This window comes from Urocitellus parryii, chromosome 11, assembly GCF_045843805.1.
Source record: "Urocitellus parryii isolate mUroPar1 chromosome 11, mUroPar1.hap1, whole genome shotgun sequence".
Lineage (NCBI taxonomy): Eukaryota > Metazoa > Chordata > Mammalia > Rodentia > Sciuridae > Urocitellus > Urocitellus parryii.
Window position 1 is genome coordinate 9908059 of NC_135541.1, and position 19733 is coordinate 9927791.

Here is a 19733-nt window from a genome sequence, read left to right on the forward strand (position 1 = left end):
GCCGCGCCCCGCGCCCCGCGCTCCGCAGGCCCCGCCCCTCCATCGCCCCGCGCCCTCCGCAGGCCCCGCCTCCGCACCGCACCGCGTCCCGGGAGCCCGCCCCTAGGCCGAGCCACAGCTACTTCCGAGCCCACTTGGCTCCGCCCCCAGCCTATCGCCCCGCCCCACAACCCGACCCATGACGCTGCTCCGCCCTCGCCCCGCCCAGGACCTGCCCCCACGTCATTCTCCGCCCTTGAGCCTTAACCCCGCCCCCTGCGTGCGGTTACGTCACTTCCCCGCCCCCTGGAACCGCCCCCACACCAATGCCGCCTACTTACCCTTGCCCCGCCCTCAGGTCAACCCCGAGGCCACTGCTCCGCCCCTGAGTCGGGGCTTCCCCTCGGGGGCCCTCCTGCGGCCCGCGCTGCCGCGTGCAGGTAACTGTAAGCGATTTTGCACCTTCTCCCCTCCCTGCCTTCGGCACGATGACCCTCTTTTATAGAGACTCGGGCACTCACACGACTAGCAAAAGGGAAAGCCCGGCCTAGAGCCCTGTCTGTCCTGACGCGTTCAGCCCCGTCCAGCGTGAGGCTCCCCTCTAGCCGCCTGCCTCCGCTCCCATTCCTCCCGGAGACTCGGATCTGGCGCTTAGCTTCCAAAGGCCTGTGTCTCATCCGACCAAGCCTACCTTACACAGTCTCCAAGCCCCCCTTCCCTCCCTCCCACCCTATCACATCCCACCAAGAAAAAACACTGGCAGAAATCTAGTCTTCTGAACGATGATAGTTTTCTTGTGCTCATTTCTTCCTACTTTTCAAAACTAGTTGTTCTGTTGAGCGTCTACTAAACGCCACCTTTGTACTACTCACTTTACAAGCTTTATATCACTTATCCCTGAGTAAATCCTGCCAGAGAAAAAAAATCTTTGCCTGATATACAGATGTAGACACTGGGGTTCAGGGAAGGGAAGTCAAAGATAGGCAGACATAGGCAGAACTCAAACCCTAACCTGACTCTCCACACACTTTCACCCCTACGGTATGGGGATTGAACGCAGGTCTACCACTGAGCTACATCCCCAGCCCTTTCTATTTTGAGATGGGGTTGTTGAATTGATCAGGCTGGCCTCAAACTTAAGATCCCCCACAGCTTCCTGAGTCTCTGGAACTGCAGGCGTGCACCTACTACACTGGACTTGACTCTACACATTTTTTGGGGGGGTACTGGGGCTTGAACTCAGGGGCACTCGACCACTGAGCCACATCCCCAGCCCCATTTTGTATTTCATTTAGAGAAAAGGTCTCACTGAGTTACTTAGCACCTCACCTTGCTGAGGCTGACTTTGAACTCAAGATTCTCCTGCCTCAGCCTCCAGAGCTGAGCTGCTGGGATTACAGGCATGTGCCTCTGCGGCCAGCTGACAATACACTCTTAATCAAGAATCCACTTTGGAATATGTCAAAACAAAAATACTGTAAGATCTCAATTTGCTTCATGATTCTAAAATCAGGAAACACTTCATCCCATAAAATGGAATGAACATTCTGATAAACTGAGCAGGGGAGGTTGACTTTCTAGACAAACCAAAGTTAAGGAAAGCAGAAAGAGGAAACAGAAAACAGATTAGTTGTTTCAAAGTTACTCTGTTGAACCAGGACGCAAAGACAAGACCACTGACTCCAATTTTAAATCAAATTAAAGCCGGGCTAGAGATCAGCCCAGCTCTCAGGAAAGAAAAGGTTTATATAGCATAAAAAGTGACAAAGGGGGGGTGTTTTGGGAACTTACAGCCAACAGGGTTCTGGCAAACATATTACAAGGGCAGATAGCAGCTTAATGATCTACATGTCATGATATTTCAAGGTAGGGAGTAAATTAAGATCCCAACATCAGAATTTACAAGGTGCTGCTGAGGTTTCAGAGAGAGTTGTTATCTGATCAAGGGGAGCCAGGATTTATGAGGCACCACTAAGGTTTTAGAGAGGGTTGTTATCTGATTAAAGGGAGCCAGGAATGGGTGTGTTCAGAGCATGGCCAGGAATTCCAAACAAGTTTAGAAATCTCAGTAATTTATAATAAAATAGAAATTATCTTTTCATGACTTTGTGACAAGATGGCTCCCAATCTTAAAATGGAATTAGGCTGAGTTCATCAACTTTCCTTACAGGTTAAAACAGGGGAGACTTGGGGCTGAAGATATAGCTCAATTGGTAGAGTACTTTCCTTGCATGCACAAGACCCTGGGTTCTATCCCCAGCAACACACACACACACACACACACACACACACACACACACACACAAGGGAGACTTATCATGTTGGCTAAAACTGGCCTGTTTGGGGATTGGCTATTATCTCTCTCCTGATTTCTCAGGTCAGATAAACAGCTTAGCTTTGGCTTGGTGTCAGAATTTTGGCTGGAGAGACTGAAGGATATTCAGAATAATAAGTCCAAGGACATTTCCACTATTTCCAACTGTTCCCCCACCTGTCCTCCTTCTCTGGGGTAAAATTGAAACTTTTGTCATTTAAAAGTCCAGGCCTCGGGCTGGGGATGTGGCTCAAGTGGTAGCCTGGCATGCGTGCGGCCCGGGTTTGATCCTCAGCACCACATACAAAGATGTTGTGCCCGCCGAAAACTAAAAAATAAAGATTAAAAAATTCTCTCTCTCTCTCTCTCTCTTTAAAAAAAAAAAAAAAGTCCAGGCCTCAGCCAGAGGGAAGTAGCACAAAAAGAACCTGATTGGCACCAGACCCCAATACCATAAGCCCCAGGAAATTCCCTATTCACACTCCTGTCGCACCCTAAGGTATCAGCCAACCCAAATACAATGAACTCCAGAAACTACCCTCCTGTCACCACCAAATGAAGCCTATATAACTGTAAGGATGGCCTTAACCTAAGAATGGCCTCAGCCTAAGTAACTCCAGTTTAAAATAAACCTGCAGGTCCACCAGGCACAGCCTCCAGAGCCCTCCAATATGAATCAGGCATAGCCTGATAAGGACATGCCACTCTCTACAACCCTGACAAAACCAAGAGTGAAGACCCTGGTGAGAATGGTGACTTCTCTTTAGGACTCTCTCCTCAACCAGCCATCAACTCCACCCCAGGAGAAGCCTCCATGAGTTCCGACCTGATCACGGCAGCCTGAGTGAGTGTGCATCTGCTGGACTTAAACCCTAAGACTCTAGACTTGGCACTTAAGCTGAGCGTGCAGAGGAAATGTCTGGCATAAGTCTGTCATGATTAAGTGTGTTTGCAGTGCTTAGAGTTAACTTAGAATTGTTTGTTTTGAATTGATTATGTCTACTGCAGTGCCCAGCACTAAAGGTTGTCATTTTCTTGATTAATAATCTAGTTCTTAATCTTGATTAAGTTCTTTATAGGTTCTTAATCATTAAAAAAAAAACCTATAGAGTCAAATTGTATTGAGTGATTTAAGCATTGAAAACAGCATTAGCACATGGACATTCTTCATGTCTCCCCTTGACATCCCTTAGGGTCGCAAGTTTGCCATCCTGAGGATAACCCAGACCCTTGTTTCAGCCCTCACCATTTTCCACCGTGAAAATGAGCCACACAAGTTGTTCCACTTATTGACTCTGCCGTTGAATAAGAAAGAGCTTGCAGATCTGAGGCCTGCTTCCCACTTCCAGCCCTCCTCCTTTGAGCAAAACTTTTGCTTACAGAGACTGTTTTGATCTGTTGGGGTTTAGTACCCACGCTCAGTCCAAAACAACTAATTTTGACTTAACAAATGAAACCACTTGAGCTGCAGAACGGTAGCTCAGAGGCTGGGGTGTAGTTCAACGATTAGAGCACTTACCTAGCATGGGACTGAGAGCCTCAATTCAGTCCCCAATACTGGAGAAAATCAAAAGCAGCTCCATTCTTTCACATATTTCACAAGTATTGGAGACTGCATGTGCCAAGGTCTGTGCAGGCACAAAGAATATAGATGTAGACAACACAGATAAGATCCTTTAAGGACTGAGGAGGTAGCTCAGGACAGAGCTTTGCATATCTAAGGCCCTGAGTTTGATCGCCCTCCAGGACCACACAGACAAAATAAAACCTTTGCCTCAGGGGCTTACATTGCAGTCAGGAGATAGATCATAAAAATTATAAACAAATAAAAGGTATAGCATGATAAATAGTGATAAATGCAAATGATAGAAAACTAAGAATGTTGTGGGGAGACTGCTCAGAAAAATACACCAAATTTGAAATCATTTGAAGAATTTTTATTTTACCTATATTGCCAATTATACCTGTACAGGGGCTGAGTCTAACAGAGTCCAAGTGACCCTCTGAAAGAACAGTAGCCCCCTCTGAGGGAAATTTGCTATGTAAGGAGGAAAACCACATCTATGGAATTTTTCAGTTAGTAAGCAAGCAAGTTACAGAAGCTAAAAAAAAAAAAAATAAGATTAAAAAAATTTAAAAATTTTAAAAAGAAAGCTGTTAGCAGAACAACTCAGTCAACCTCATCTTGGGTCCAGCAGGTGCTAGACAACAGTCAAACAGGTGGTCAGCTGGGGTGAGAATCTACTTCAAAGTCATATAGGTCACCAAGACCACCATATCCTGGGTTGAGTACATTTTGTGGGGAACAAAGTACAGAAGACAATAAGTTTTTTTGAATTTAGCAGGAAACAGCTTTCATTTTGTTTTCTCAGAAATGGGTCCTGCAACTGTCTCTTCATGGAAGCTATAACAGAAAAACTAAGGTGGAGCCTAGAATAGCTGAAATGGAGTCCCTACAGCCACACCTGTTTGCTCCTATAGCCATAGTTACTCCATTCTGCTGCTCCAGCAAGGAGGGAACTGTTACAAGTGATCAGGTAGTTTTACCACAGCAATTGCTTTACACACCCAGGATCAGTCTATAACCTATACCTACAACTTATACTCGTATTGACTTTATTGATTAGTCCACACCACAACAAGAACAGGGCAGGGAAATATGAAAGCTTTCTTCATGCCCCCAAAGGATCTCTGATGGCTCAAAAAAAGTTCACCTCATTCACCTGTGCCTCCACGTTCTCGAGTGGAGCTCCCCATAGGTACACAGGACCAGGAGTCCTGGATTCTAGGACTTGGTTAAGTCCCTGACCTTCTCTGGGCCTCAGCATACGGAGGAGTCAGACTAGAAAAGGATCCCTAAGGCCTCTTGCAACTCTGACGCTCCAGGATTCTATGAATAGGGTTAGAGAGAACAGGGACCAGCTATTGCTTCCCCATCTTAGTAACTGTTGCTAGACGAGGGCCATCTCCTGGTAGGAGTGGAAACCCCTCTGTGAATCCGGGAGGTCCACCAGGCATCCCATAATGCATAGCGACTTCGCCTCGCTAGGAGGCACGTCTCGGTCTCTTTGGTCACGATCAACCCTTCGGATCCAGCCAGAGAGTGCGCCTCGTTTCTATAGCAACCGCGCCAGGTCCATGCGACCACGGCGGGTAGAAAGGGTCAAAATATATTCGCAAACTAGCATATCTAACTCAGGTCAGTCTCTGACTTTGGTGCACGGGCCCTTTAAGTATCACGTGCCTTCCCTCTGCCGGGTCCCCGCCTCTTTCCCCTCCCCAGGCCGGGGTGAGCGCTGGTGTGGACGGGAAGCTCCCGGCCCGGCGGACTAGCTGGAGTGCGGACGCTGCAGCCGGTTGGGCCGGTGCCCTTTCCCGGTAACTCCTTCCCGGCGTGACGCGCAGAGCCGCGGACGCGGCGGGGCCGGGCAGGCTCAGGGATTTCCCGTCAGTTCCTTCTCGTTCCGGTCCCCACTGGGCCCGGGGGGAACCGAGAGCCGACAGGGCCCAGCCCAGGGCTCTCGGGGGCGGCGGGGGAGGGGGCCGCCTCCTGGAAGGTTGCGACCTGTGGCTCGAGGCCCGGCTGAGACCTAGAGCGTGTCCCCGGGAGCCGCCGCCTGGTCCGGGGGATGCTGCCCCGAGGGCGGGCATCCTACCTGTTGGGCAGGTGGTTTCCTGCCCTGAGGCCCGCACCGTGGAGCTCGAGACTGTCAGCAGAGAACTTCACAGCCCCCGCCCCGCACCTCTAACTGAAGGGACTGGACTGACACAGTTGAATCAGGCAGCGCAGCCCTGCGTGGCAGAACTAGTGCTAATGCCGCCCCTCACTGTCGGCTCTGCTTCGTCTTTTACATACGTTTAACCCCCCGTGACGATCCTTCCAGGTGGTGATATTCATTCCCCTTTTATGAATAAGGACTCTGAGGCTTAGTAAGTTTAAGTAACTCGTCCTAGGTCACAGAGTGGCGTAGGACGGTAGAGTCTGGCTCCCAAGCCCATGTGCTTAACCAGTAACCACCTCGCCTTCGCTTTTTTGTTTGTTTGTTTGTTGGACAGAAGAGGTTGTCTTTAGGAAAAAATTGCTTTAGGATTTGATTCGGCTTGCATGCAATTCTGAGCATTGGTCATCAGATTAATCGATTTTGTGGGGACTCCCAGGCAGCATTAGTCTTCCACTTATCAAAAATCCACTGCTGTTAAGCTTTGCCCCTTTTGAATAAAGCATCACATTACACACTTGAACCTTAACACATAGTAGCTTATGAGATGTCAAGACACATGTGGCCCATGGAAAAAGCATTGTATGGTAAACACAGATCATAATCTTGGGATGTGAATGTCTGTGATACTAGCCCTAACATGATCATGAAACCTCCCGGAATATTTCCAAAATCTACAATGAACCCAATCACTACACTCACCAGAGATAGAGCCAAAGACATTTTAAGACCAGGCCTATTCTTCACTCTTTGCCATTAGTTCTCCTTTATGTAGAAAACTAAATAGCAACTGCTTTTTCTCATCTGAAGTTTTCATTTGTAATGACCATATTGGTGATGATTAAATTAAAAAGAAGTTTGATTTTTTTTTTCCTAGTTCGAAGGGACATGATGAGAAAAACATAAAATTGAGGCATGCTGAGACTTGCCTAGAGTATTTCACTTTTATATTTGTACTTACTGAAAGCCCAAGAACAGCATAGTGATTTCACTCTATAGTTCAGCACATGGTAAATCTTGTGACTTCATGATTTTATTTAACATAGTCAGTGAAGTCATCTTAAACCACATATTTTAAGTTTTCTGTCAGGGTAGATGAAATAATGTATTTGAGATATAGTTGCCCTGATTATCTTACTAATGTTTTCACACTCACTTATTTCTTCATCTCATTTTCAGTCATTTTTAAAGCTTTTCTAATCCAAGGATTCTAGAGAGTTGCTGTTATCTTTTCATCTATAATCGTTCTTAATTGTGATATTCAAGAGTGGTAGTGAGATTGTTGATTTTAAAAGATATGGTCAAACAGCTTGACATATTTCCCGCAAAACAGGTTTTGTTTATTTTGTTTTTCATCTATATATCTTATACCTTTACCTGAAAAGCAAGACTGTAGAGGTTTCTACCACTAAAACTTACTGCCTCTTCAATCATTTCAGCTCTGGAAAGGAAGAGAAATGGAAGTGAAAAAATTGAGCATTTCCTGGCAGTTCTTGATAGTTCTGGTTCTGATCCTGCAAATTCTGTCTGCGTTGGATTTTGACCCATACAGAGTCCTAGGGGTCAGCCGAACAGCCAGTCAGGCTGATATTAAAAAGGCTTATAAGAAGCTCGCCCGGGAATGGTAGGTGAAACAAAGAAATGGAAGTTTAATATAAGCTAAGAAGTCAGCAAAGGAATGAAGCCTCATTCATAATTGGCTTATATCTGTCTCTGTTTCTATGTTCAAAATATATATATATATACATATATACACACATATTTGTCTAGAATATTTATGTAGAACTAATGTTTATGTACTACAATTTTTAGTGGTAAGATTCAAGATTATATTTACTATGAATTCCCTTTTAGGAATACTTTGGCTTAAATTCTTCCCTTAGTACTGTTAGCATATTTAGCATTAAACTAAAGTAAGAAGAAACTTTGATTAAAAAAAAATGCAATCAACAATGGGTAAGCTAACCTTCCCATGATATGTTATTCATAAATTAATTCTTTATTAGTATAATTGCTAAGGGGAACACAAATATCATGTTCACTTAAAAAAATTAAAGTGCTATGGATTCAACCCAGGACCCCTCACACATGCTACGAAAGTGCTGTACCACTAACCTACCTCCCCAGCCCTAAATTATTAATTTTTCAGCTTTAATAAACAGTTTAGAGCCAGGCACAGTGGGGCACACCTGTAATCCCAGTGACTTAGGAGGCTGAAGCAGGAGGATAACAAGTTCAAGGCCAGCCTCAGCAACTTGGCAAGGCCCTGATCAACTTAGCCAGACCCTGTCTCAAAATTTAAAAAAAGTAAAAAGGGCTGGGGTTGTAGCTGATAAATGACCCATGGGTTCAATTCCCAGTAGAAAAATAGAGAAAGTTTCAAGAGCTTTTTGCCTTCATTTCAAAAAATAATATTCAGGAACTGAGTACATAACTATTAAGAAAAAAAATTTTAGTAAAATAATTGTTTTTGTTTGTTGGCAGAATAACAATAAATCTAAAACTTATTTTGGATAGACATCATTGGTTTCTCCCATCAAAGGTTTGGCTATGACACAGAAGAATTGTTGGTTATGTAGCTTATGTAGCTATCAGGGAGAGGAGAAAAAAGTTTAGAAAGGACACAGGTTGAACCAACCATCAGCAGTGAAGAAAAGTTTGTAATAGGTGCTGTCATTGAGCACCTACTGTATACTAGCCTTCAGTTTTATGCATCTTATTTCATTGAAATCTTATAATTGGGGTTGGGGTTGTAGCTTAGTGGTAGAGTGCTTACCTTGCACGTATGAGGCACTGGGTTCAATCCTTAGCACCACATAGAAATAAATAAATAAATATTTTTTAAAAAAGAAATTTTATCATTAACCCATGAAAGAAGATATCATTTGCCCTGCTGTACAGATGAGAAAATCAAGGCTTGGGTTGGTAAAGGTACATTACCTCTCAGTTCCATGGTTTGATGTCTGTGCCATTAGTATTTTTTTTGGGGGGGGAGGGGTCTTTTTGCAGTTGTTGTTTTTTTTTGTTTTTTTTGCTTTTAATCATTTAAAGTATGGGTGAGTGGGTTAGTGTTTGTAGGGGAAGGATCTGAAGGGGAGGAGGGACTTGGGCAGGAGCAGAGCTGCCACGTGTGGGTGATGGAGTGTGACTCTGCCTGGCACCGTTCTTCTTCAATAAGCAGATGCATCTTAGAATCGGCCTGGTTGCAATAAAGGTAAAAGAGTTTAAAATATAAGATTTTGAGCCAGATGCAGTGGCACACACCTATAACCCCAGCAGCTTGGGAGTCTGAGAGTATCACAGGTTCAAGGCCAGCCTTGGCAATTTAGCAAGGCCCTAAGCAATTTAGTGAGACCCTGTCTCAAAAAATTAAAAGGCTGGAGATATGGCTCGGTGGTAAAGTATCTCTGAGCTCAATCCCCAGTACCAATATGTGTGTGTGTGTGTGTCCATGTGTGCATGCACACACACATATATATACACACACATACACATACATTGCTCTCAATAACATTTCAAACTCTTGCTTTGTGTTTAAGGCAAAGTATACAAATCTGCAGTTAATCCATATGTATACACTTGGACAGGGAATAGCCTCGAATAGTAGTTTCAGAGCAGAAAAGATAGCTTGGGGACATGGGACCTATTAAATTGTACTGCTTTGACTTTTCTGTCTTCCAGAGCTGAAAGGGGTGTTATGATATTAATTAAATGAGTCATATGCTTCTCTTCTTTAATTAGATTCTCTCTAGGATTAATTCATCACCATACAAAAATATAGTGTCATCTAGTGAAAATCTAAAATTTTATTTTACTTTTGTGTCTCTACTATACTGTTATTTTCTGCAGCTTTGGCCATGGCAGCATTTTATCACTTGGAACAGTTTCTCATTTCACTTCATAATGGTTTCATAAACACTGAAAAAAGCTGTGTTTCCCTTGTAGAAGGGAGAAGTGGTTGTTAGATCATATTTTACTAAGTGATTTACTAACCATTTCTTAGACTTCACAAGAATCTTCCCTTGTTTGGTGAAACCACTTGAAATTATCTTTTTCCCCTCAGGAAAACTATGTTTCTTTCCCAATAATTAAGTTTTCTCCTAGGTACTTTTCATTTGTCATCCATATTAGCAAAATAAAAGGGTCCTTCTACCCCAAGAAAAACAAATTAGTATGGCATGGCTCAGGCAACTGCATGGTTAAATGATTTCGTCTTGTTCTCTGCTGTATTTTTCTGTCTTTGTTTTTATTCCTTTAGTGTTTAAGGCCAAGGTACCTCCTCGATAGCCAGGAGGTACCGTGCACACTGTTCTCTTCACTGGAATTTAAAGGTTGCCTATCGTTAACAGCTCAAGAGATAATTTCATATTCATTGAAAACAGCATTGGAAATACTTTCTTAAGGCTCAACTTATCCTTTTCTAAGTGTTTTCAACTTTGCGGTATCTTCCCACATTTAGGAAAATGCTCTTTCTAAGCTGACACTGTCTTGTGCTCTCCCTGGTTCTTAAGCCTTGGCCACCTTGTCGCAGGATCCATGTTCCCTAAGCCAGCCATCCTTGAGATTTTGCTTCAGTCTCCCCCAAAAAATCCCTTTCTACCCTTCTCCCCCAAATTCTTTTTGTTAAATCATTTGTATGACTGCATAATCTTATCTACTCAGCCTTTAGCCTGAATTTGAAATTGGAAACACTTTGTTTTTTTTTTTGTTTGTTTGTTTGTCATTCAGATCCCTTCTGTGGAGCCGCCCTCTCACTTCCTTAAGTCATGCTCTTTTCCTCACACCTAGCCAGGATGTTTTTCCCTGACTAACATCCATAACAAGGGTTAAATAGTGAAGGAGGCATGATGTCCTCATTCAAGAGCAACCATTTTGAAGTTTCCTTGTTTTTAGAGAGACCAGAATATGTGGTGTAATTAATTCAAGCATATTCTGGCTAGAATAAGTTTGTCAAATTGTAGTTTTTTAAAAAATTATTATTCCAAGACACATGATGTGTTTTAGTCATTTGCTTTCCTGTGAATTATTTTCCTTTCCAGGACCTTTGCTAGGGGAGATTTAGTAGAGGTTAATAAACAAGGTTACATAAAGAAGAAAACTCTTTTGATATACAGGATGTCTTGAAAAATTAATCTATACAAAACACAGATTTAGATCTTGGTGGGTTGCATGGAAGTAAACTTAGCCCCAGCTCCCTAGGGCTTTAAAAGCCCCAAAGCTGAAATTAGTATAAACACTAAAGGGTCATAGAATGATACATGACTTTAAGAAGATGAGACAGTTCATTACCAGCTGTAAATAACAGCAAATGTTGAAGATTTTGTTCATATCAGTTGAAGTAACTCTGCAAGAATGATAGACGTTTTCACAGCTTAAACACGTGGCCTTGGAAAGTCATTATCCTTTCATAGGTAGAAGGCAGAATGGACAACCAGAGTACTGATGAACACTAAAGTGTTCTAATTTGAAAGCAGCAAGATGCTGCTGGAAACCTGCATTACTTTCATCGCAGAACCTTAAAGCTGTTTCTTAGGCTTGCCTGCGCTGTCACAAGACACACCTGCATCAGTATCAAGCTAACATGAGGGAACACTGCTGTCCTGAGAGAAAACACCTGTTCTTCAAGGATAAGTGATTTAGCCTGAACCCACTTGAGCAGCGTTGGGGAGCGGAGCAAAGACAGGCACGTGTCCTCCATCTCAGTGAAGTGCCATGCTATCTGGCACTTTGAAAATTTGCCCAGCTGGGAGGAAATTGCCTATTTCAAAATTTCATTTATTATAGCCATGTGAAGCAAATGATTGCTTCTACCATTTATTTTAGGAAACTGTCCTAACAAAATGTCTTCCATTTGCCTCTGATGTGGTGAACTGTGTATGTAAGGATGTTAAGTAATTGTGGGCAAAGAAGGAAACCCTGTCTCACTGGCTACCCGTCTGTGTTTCAGGCATCCCGACAAAAACAAAGACCCTGGAGCAGAAGACAAATTCATTCAGATCAGCAAGGCTTACGAGGTACTATGTCAACCTGTGGTGCAGCCACAAGTTCTTTGACTTGGGTGGTCAGTTCTAGAATATCCTTTCTGAAAAGCATGCTCCGAGCCGGTTTCTGAAAAATGGTGGAGAAAACCTACTTGCCACATCCACTATGTTGAATCATGTGCTTGATCATCAGCTCTTAAAAAGTCCAGCCTATTTTATTTTTTTTAATATTTTTTAGCTTTAGAGGGACACAATACCTGTATTTCGTTTATTTATTTTTGTGCATTGCTGAGGAGGATCGAACCTAGTGCCTTGTGCGTGCCCCAACCCCAAGTCCTGCCTTTTTTGGGGGGTGGAGTACCAGGGATTAAACTCAGGGACACTCAACCACTGAGCCACATCCCCAGCCCTATTTTGTATTTTATTTAGAGACAGGGACTCACTGAGTTGCTTAGCGCCTCGCAGTTGCTGAGGCTGGCTTTGATCATCCCGAGCCGCTGGGATTGCCTGCACCATCTTGACCACCGAGCCCTGCTAAGTACTGCATTTTTTTTTTTTTTAATTTTTGGTAGTTGTGTATGAACAGCATGCCTTTGTTTTATTTGTTCATTTTTATGTGGTGCTAGAATTGAATGCAGTACCTCAGACATGATAGGCAAGCGCTCTGCCACTGAGCCCCAGCCCAAGTCCTGCCTATTTTAAAGGTTTAATTAGAATTGTAAAATTGCCCAGAACGTGTCTTTATTACCTTTATAGAAACTTACCTTAAAGAATCATACTAGGTGGGGTGGCACACGCCTATAATCCCATTGGCTTGGGAGGCTGAGGTAGGAGGATCACAAGTTCATGCCAGCCTCAGCCACTTAGCAAGGCCCTGAGCAACTTAACAAAACCCTGTCTCAAATAGAAAAGGGGGGTGGGGCCGCTGGGAGTGCGGCTCAGTGGTTAAGTGTTCCTGGGTTAAATCCCCAGTACCAACAAAAAGAATCGCCACCATTGTGCCTATGTTTATTGACAGTGACACAGTGCCCAGATACCTTTAAACACAAGGTTTTCATTAATCTTCCAGCACAGCAGCTCGAGTAGCTTGGTCTGGGATGAGCTTAACAGAGAATTCAGCAAATACAACTGAGCCCCTAGGTTTGTTACCAGACAGGGGTCCAAGGAGGTCCCTTCTGAGAGGCAGTGTCACTTTGACTTGGCCCAGATAGAGTTTTTGTTTGTTTGTTTGTTTGTTTTATTTTTGGGATTTTTTTGTGTGTGTTTTTTTAAATTTTTATAGTTGTTAGATGAACACAATATCTCTATTTTATTTATTTTTATGTGGTGCTGAGAATCAAACCCAGTGCCTCACATATGCAAGGCAAGCGCTCTACCCCTGAGCTACAAATCCAGCCCGACTTTTTTTTTTTTTTTTTTTTTTGGAATGGACATAATTATTATCTATCCAGATATTGAAAGTGAAGTGAGATGTTTGACATTATGGAGCAACATAAATAGAAATGTGCGTCATGAATTCAGTGGATAGGCATTAATTCATTTAATGGGATCTACTGAGACCTCATCCATGTTAAGGTTGGCATTCGGTGTGGGATACAGTGACAAATGAAACACTCCCTGCTTTCAAGGAGTTTTGTTTTTTGTTTTTTGATTAGGTATATATGACAACAATTGCATTTTGATTCATTATACACAATTGCAGCACAACTTTACATTTCTATGATTGTACACAATGTAGCATCTCACATGTTACTAAGGTAACGATGTCTGTCTCATTCCACCATATTTCCCGCCCCCATGCACCCTCCCTACCTTCCCTCCCCTTTGCCCAATTAAAGTTCCTCCATTTTCCCTGCCTCCCTCCTCCACATTAAGGATCAGCAACCACTTATCAGAGTGAACATTCGGCCTTTGGTTTGGGGGGATTGGCTTACTTTGCTTAGCATGATATTCTCCAACTCCCAGATGGACTCTTAACTTATAGCCCGGAAAAGAGGAATTTGAGGGTGTGTGGGAAGGAGGGCACAGGCAAAGGTTGGTCAAAGGGCAGCGAAGCAGAGGCAGGGCAAGGAATGAGCCCTCTATGTGGAGGATTTTGCTGGGAAGAGAAGTGCGGATTCCCAGGCATACTTTTGTGAAAATCAAATTCTGTGTCAATCATTTGATATCCGGGGTTCAGGGTGTTTCATGTGTAAGCAGTCCAGCCATAATCAGTTGTGGGCACATTGTGTAGGTCTGTGGATCTGGTGACATTTATATCGATTATGTTTTTGTTCTGGTTGATCTGGTACAAACGTGCCCTGGAGGTTTTCTTCACCTAACTAAAGTGACAAGCATGGCTGGTCATGCTCATAGATCCGGGTCTCCATCAAGTAAGGTTCTCTTGCTCTATCCCTAAGAGCCCACCTGTATCAGCTTGACTCATCTTCCTAAACAGATTCTCGAATGCTAGATGTCAAAGGCATTTTTAGGTAAAACAAAGCCAACCAACCCACAGGCCCTGGACTCAATTCTGTGGCTACTCTTTGGGACTCACAGCTTTCCCTACCTTGACCTGAACTTTCCAACCTCTAAAGTATGACCAAGTTAGTTTTCCTGTGACTGAGCCCTGGGGGTCAACGCTATGTTAAGTTTAATCTATTTTACTGAAGGGCTCACTGCCTAGATCAAAGTCTTTAATGCTGACACAGGCATGAGTATCTGAACACCTGAGACACGTCAGCCTTGAGTTTTCTTCACTGTTTCTTTCTCTCTCTCTCTAATTAATTTTATTTTTTTACATAAACGGAGCACAACTTTTCTTTCCCTGGTTGTACGTGATGTAGAGTCACACCATTATTACCCATACCTAGGGGTGATAATGTCCATCTCATTCCACCATCCCCCACCCTGCCCTGTTTCTCTTGAGAGAAGTTTCTCGTATGTTGAGACTGTGTGTTTAGAATGTCTAATCATGTCTTATTCTCTACATTTATATTCTTCCTGCTTCTCAAACTGTTTAAGAAAAGTCCTTTAGTTTAACCTTTTTATGGATTAGATTTCTCATCTTTCTTTCTTTCTTTCTTTCTAGATTCTTTCCAATGAAGAAAAGCGATCCCACTATGACCACTACGGCGATGCTGGGGAGAGCCAGGACTACCAGAAGCAGCAGCAACGGGAATATCGCTTCCGCCATTTCCATGAGAATTTTTATTTTGATGAATCCTTCTTTCACTTTCCTTTCAATTCTGAGCGGCGGGACTCCATCGATGAGAAGTATTTATTGCACTTTTCCCACTATGTGAACGAAGTAGTTCCAGACAGCTTCAAGAAACCCTACCTCATTAAGATCACCTCGGATTGGTGCTTCAGTTGTATCCATATCGAGCCTGTTTGGAAAGAAGTAGTCCAAGAACTGGAAGGACTGGGTAAGATAATTCTCTCCATTGGGGGAGACGTATTCACCAGGTGACTTTTATGGGTCTCTGGGGGAAGGGAGCAATGAGCATGATTTCTCAGCACATGGTGATCAGTGCTTTCCAAGGGTACATTTTTGCAGAGGGTAGATGTGTAAGCAGCTTTGGTTTTGCATTACTGATTGGAAGCTTTATAGATACATTAAATACCTACCTAACACATAAAGAAGCTAACAAATTAATTATGGTTGATTAAAGCAGCCCCCAGTATTGGGGTTTGTTTTGTTTTATTTTGGTTCTGGGCATTGAACCCAGGGGTACTTTACCACTGAGCCACACACACACCCTGCCCTTTTTATTTTTATTTTGAGACACACTCTTACTAAATTGCCAAGGCTGGCCTCAAACTTATGATCCTCCTGCCTCAACCTCCTGAGTCACTGGGATTACAGGTATGTTCAACCACACCTATCTTCAAGCCTCAATTTTATTTATTTATTTTTTTTTTATGAGAGAGGAGAGAGAGAGATAGAGAGAATTTTTAATATTTATTTTTTAGTTCTCGGCGGACACAACATCTTTGTTTGTATGTGGTGCTGAGGATCGAACCCGGGCCGCACGCATGCCAGGCGAGCGCGCTACCGCTTGAGCCGCATCCCCAGCCCCAAGCCTCAATTTTAATGCCAGTGGGTACTGCAGATGCTACGGTACTTGTCATTTCACTGTGCATGAGTTTTCTAGGGCTGCCTTAACAAAGTGCCACAGCCTGGGTGGCTTAAAGAAGAGGTTTATTTTCTCATAGTTATGAAGGCTAGAAGTCTGTGACCCCAGTGTCAGTACATTTGGTTTCTTCTGAGACCTCTTCTCTGCTGGCAGATGGCCAGCTTCTCATTGTGGGGCCGCATGGTCATCTCTCTGAGCATCTTTTTTTGTATCTTTACCTCTTGTAAGGACACATCATTTTGGATTAGAGCTCATCTTAATGGGCAAGTTTCACTGAATTCCTTCTAAAAGTTTCACTCTTAGCTCAGGCTGCCACAATAAAACACCACAGGCTAGGTGGCTTAAACAGTAGGTTTCTTTCTCACAGTTCTGGAGGTTGTAAGTCCAAGGTAAGGGGCCAGCTTAGTTGGGTTCTTGTGAAAACTCTTTTCCTGGCTTATGGGCGGCCATCTTGCTGTATCTCATATCTCTTCTTATAAGGCCAATAATCCCATCATAAGGATGTCACCCTTCATGACCTAATTTTCTTCCTCTGGCCCCTGTCCAGATAGCATCATAAATGGGGTGAGGGCTTCAACATAAGGATTTGGGGAGAACCCACATTCAGCCCATAGCAGTCTGCAATAGCTGTAGGGTACACATTAACCTCTCTTTCACCCATATTTACTTCTTAGTGCCAGGAAGATAGTAGTGATTCTACTATTTCCTAAAAGTTGGAATTACTGAAATAAGTATGTGTATGCTGTGTTTTATAGGCATTAGCAGACCAGTTCCTCAGTACTTAAAAGGGAACAAACTCAACCCTAGGGGCTGAGGGGCCTGGATTTCTCTGGAGAGAGCAGGCTGCTGGAAATCATTGGTTCATTTATTTTACAACAGATGTTGAACCTGTTGTCCAGAAGCACTTGGGTACTCAGATTTGGTGGGGTGCTTTCCTGAGACTGACTGAAGCTGCCCTTGAAGAAGCTGAGGGGCAGAGTGTAGCAGGGTCTGGCGTGTGGTGGGCTGTCAGTGGATGCTTAGTGTGGCCAACTGTGAATGAATGAGATTCTAGATAAGGTGGAAGTCACAGAATCAAACAGCTCCTTCATCACAAGGCATAGGTATGTCTCATGCCATGCTCAGTGGTATACTGAAAACTAATCCAGGAGCTGATGTTGTCCTAGAGCATAAACACTAAGCCACTGCATGGTTAGGACCAAAATCAAATCAGGGCCCGAACTGCATTTTAAACATGCCAGACAAACATAGGTGGTGTGAGGCAGCACAGCACAGTGGTCATGGCTGTGGGCTTAGAGATCAGGTGGACCAGTGTTCACATGTCAACTTGTCATTTACTGTCTTTTTATCCTTTTGAAATATTATCTAAGCCAGGTTTCTTCACCCCTAAAGCAGGAGCAATAATGTCAAACCAGCCATATCATTATGAAGATTAAATGAGAAAAACTTATGCCAAGTGCCTAATAGATATTAAGCACCTAATAAATGAAACTTAGGGAATTTCTGATTAACTGGGTTTTATGGTTTACCAAAGTAAATTTGGGGGTTGGAGGTGGGCAGGGGTGGTACTGGTGACTGAGTCCATGGGCACCACCACTTATCCACATCCCCAGCCCTTTGTATTTTAAGACAGGCTCTCATTGAGTTGCTGAGGCTGGTCTCAAACTTTTGATCCTCCTGCCTCAGCCTCCCAAGTCACTGGGATTACAGGCATGCACCATTATGCCTTACACCAGAGTAAAACAAATTTTTTTTTTTTTTTTTTTAAGAGAGAGTGAGAGAGGAGAGAGAGAGAGAATTTTTTTTTTAATATTTATTTTTTAGTTCTCGGCGGACACAACATCTTTGTTGGTATGTGGTGCTGAGAATCGAACCCAGGCCGCACGCATGCCAGGCGAGCGCGCTACCGCTCGAGCCACATCCCCAGCCCATAAAACAAATTTTTTAAAATATTTTTTAGTTGTAGTTGACACAATACCTTTATTTTATTTACTTATTTATATATGGTACTGAGGATCGAACCCAGGGCCTCACATATGCTAGGTGAGCGCTGTACCACTGAGCGACAACCCCACCCCCCAGAGTAAAAATTTTTTTAAGTGTCTGTTATACAAACCCCTTTTGAAAACTCTCTTAGGTGAATTACTCCACTATCTTCAAGCTCATTAACTGCAGAGCACGGCTTTTGACTTATGTTGAACTGACTGAGCCTTGAAGAGGTCTGGAAGCTGGCTGGGCAGAAAAGTGAGGAGTGGCGTCCAGCCGCAGGAGCAGGGCAGCAGAGAAACAGGAGCACCCACAGACCAGCTGCAGCATCGTGGCCGGGCGAGGCTGTGTGGGTGAAAGAGGAGGAAGCAGGAAGAGCAGCGAGGAGCCAAGCAGGAAGGAGCCTGGACTCCAGGCCAGGGGAGCTGGGCTTGATGCTGTAGTGTGTAATAAGGCCAGTAGTACAGGATAGGGTCTGTATCCAGAGGAGTGGCGTTATCACATCTGCACTTCAGAAAGCCTGCTGGGAAGGCCATTTGAAGGGCATTTGAGGAAGGTAAGAACGGAGGCAGGGAGTACTCCAGCCCTGGCAAGAGAGCAGCCACTGACCTGGACAGGGCAGCAGGGAGAGAGAGATGGAAAGTGCAGGCTCTCCTGGAACCATTGAAATGTAAGACATGAGAAAAGAGGAGAGAGGGGTCAAGGTGGACTCTGCACTTGAGCTACCAGGTTTCAGGGAACACAGTCGAGAGCCGAGGCAGCAGGGGAGAAGTGGTCAGAAGTAACTACTGCTTGAGTGGTCACCATGACACACACAGGCACAGTCATGACGCCAGCTCGCGTCCACCGAGTGTGCCGTACACCAAGTGTGCCGCACACCCCATGTCGTTATCAGTGCAGCTCTTATTAGACAGCCTGGAAGACAGGAAGTTGAACGTGTTAGGTTAGGGGCTGGGGCTGGGGCTCAGTGGCAGAGCACTTGCCTAGCACATGTGAGGCATTAGGTTCAATTCTCGCACCACATAAAAATAAATAAAGGCCCACCAACAACTAATTTAAAAAATGTGTTAGATTAATTAGGTTTATGGGACATTTTCCCTTTTGGAACATTCAGATTGGCTGAAGATTCTTGACAGCTGGTTCTACTTGGTTGTAGTTTGGTGACGTTGAGATGAGGTCAGGACCGTCCCCATGGCTGTTCCCCATCTATGAAGTAACAGCACACCTTAGGAGGTTGCTGAGAGAATATTTCTATTTTGAATCGCCAGGAGCAGCACAGCCTCAGAATTAGCTGAGTGATCTGGGGAAGCTTGGACCTCATCTTAGAATTGGTCCCTAAAATGCAGCATGTGGAGGAAGTAGAACAGTTCTGCCTGGAGCAGCGGTGTCACGCCTCTTTAGGGTCAGTCGACAGCTGTGCAACGTTGAAATAACCAGTGTAGAAAAGCAGCCGCCATCAACCGCTGCCCCGGGAAGGAGGGCCCAGAAATGGTCAGCACCATCCCCAGCCTCAGGGAGTGCACCCCTTAGTGTACGCAGAGAGTTAACATGGACCTCGCATTTGCAAATGCAGAACAACATACTGCTGAAGGAGGAGTAGGTAGGGGGACCAGGGAATTTGTCCCACATTCTGTTT

The 19733-nt window shown here is 44.1% G+C and overlaps 1 protein-coding gene across 6 annotated transcripts in view; it reads left to right on the forward strand.

Moving 5' to 3' along the window:
* The first annotated feature begins 3126 nt into the window (after positions 1-3126).
* Positions 3127-19733, forward strand: part of Dnajc16 (DnaJ heat shock protein family (Hsp40) member C16) — a 42407-nt gene continuing 25800 nt past the window's right edge. For 2 of the 6 annotated variants that reach the window (XM_026400783.2, XM_026400785.2), the window contains exons 1-4: positions 5582-5671; positions 7452-7636; positions 11960-12026; positions 15064-15400. In XM_026400783.2, coding sequence (XP_026256568.2) covers positions 7470-7636; positions 11960-12026; positions 15064-15400 — 571 coding nt within the window. In that variant the 5' untranslated portion in view covers positions 5582-5671; positions 7452-7469. Of the gene's footprint in view, positions 3138-5581; positions 5672-5716; positions 5741-5814; positions 6178-7451; positions 7637-11959; positions 12027-15063; positions 15401-19733 lie in introns of those variants that run through there. The other 4 variants (XM_077791143.1, XM_077791144.1, XM_026400784.2 and 1 more) reach the window with 4 other exon arrangements.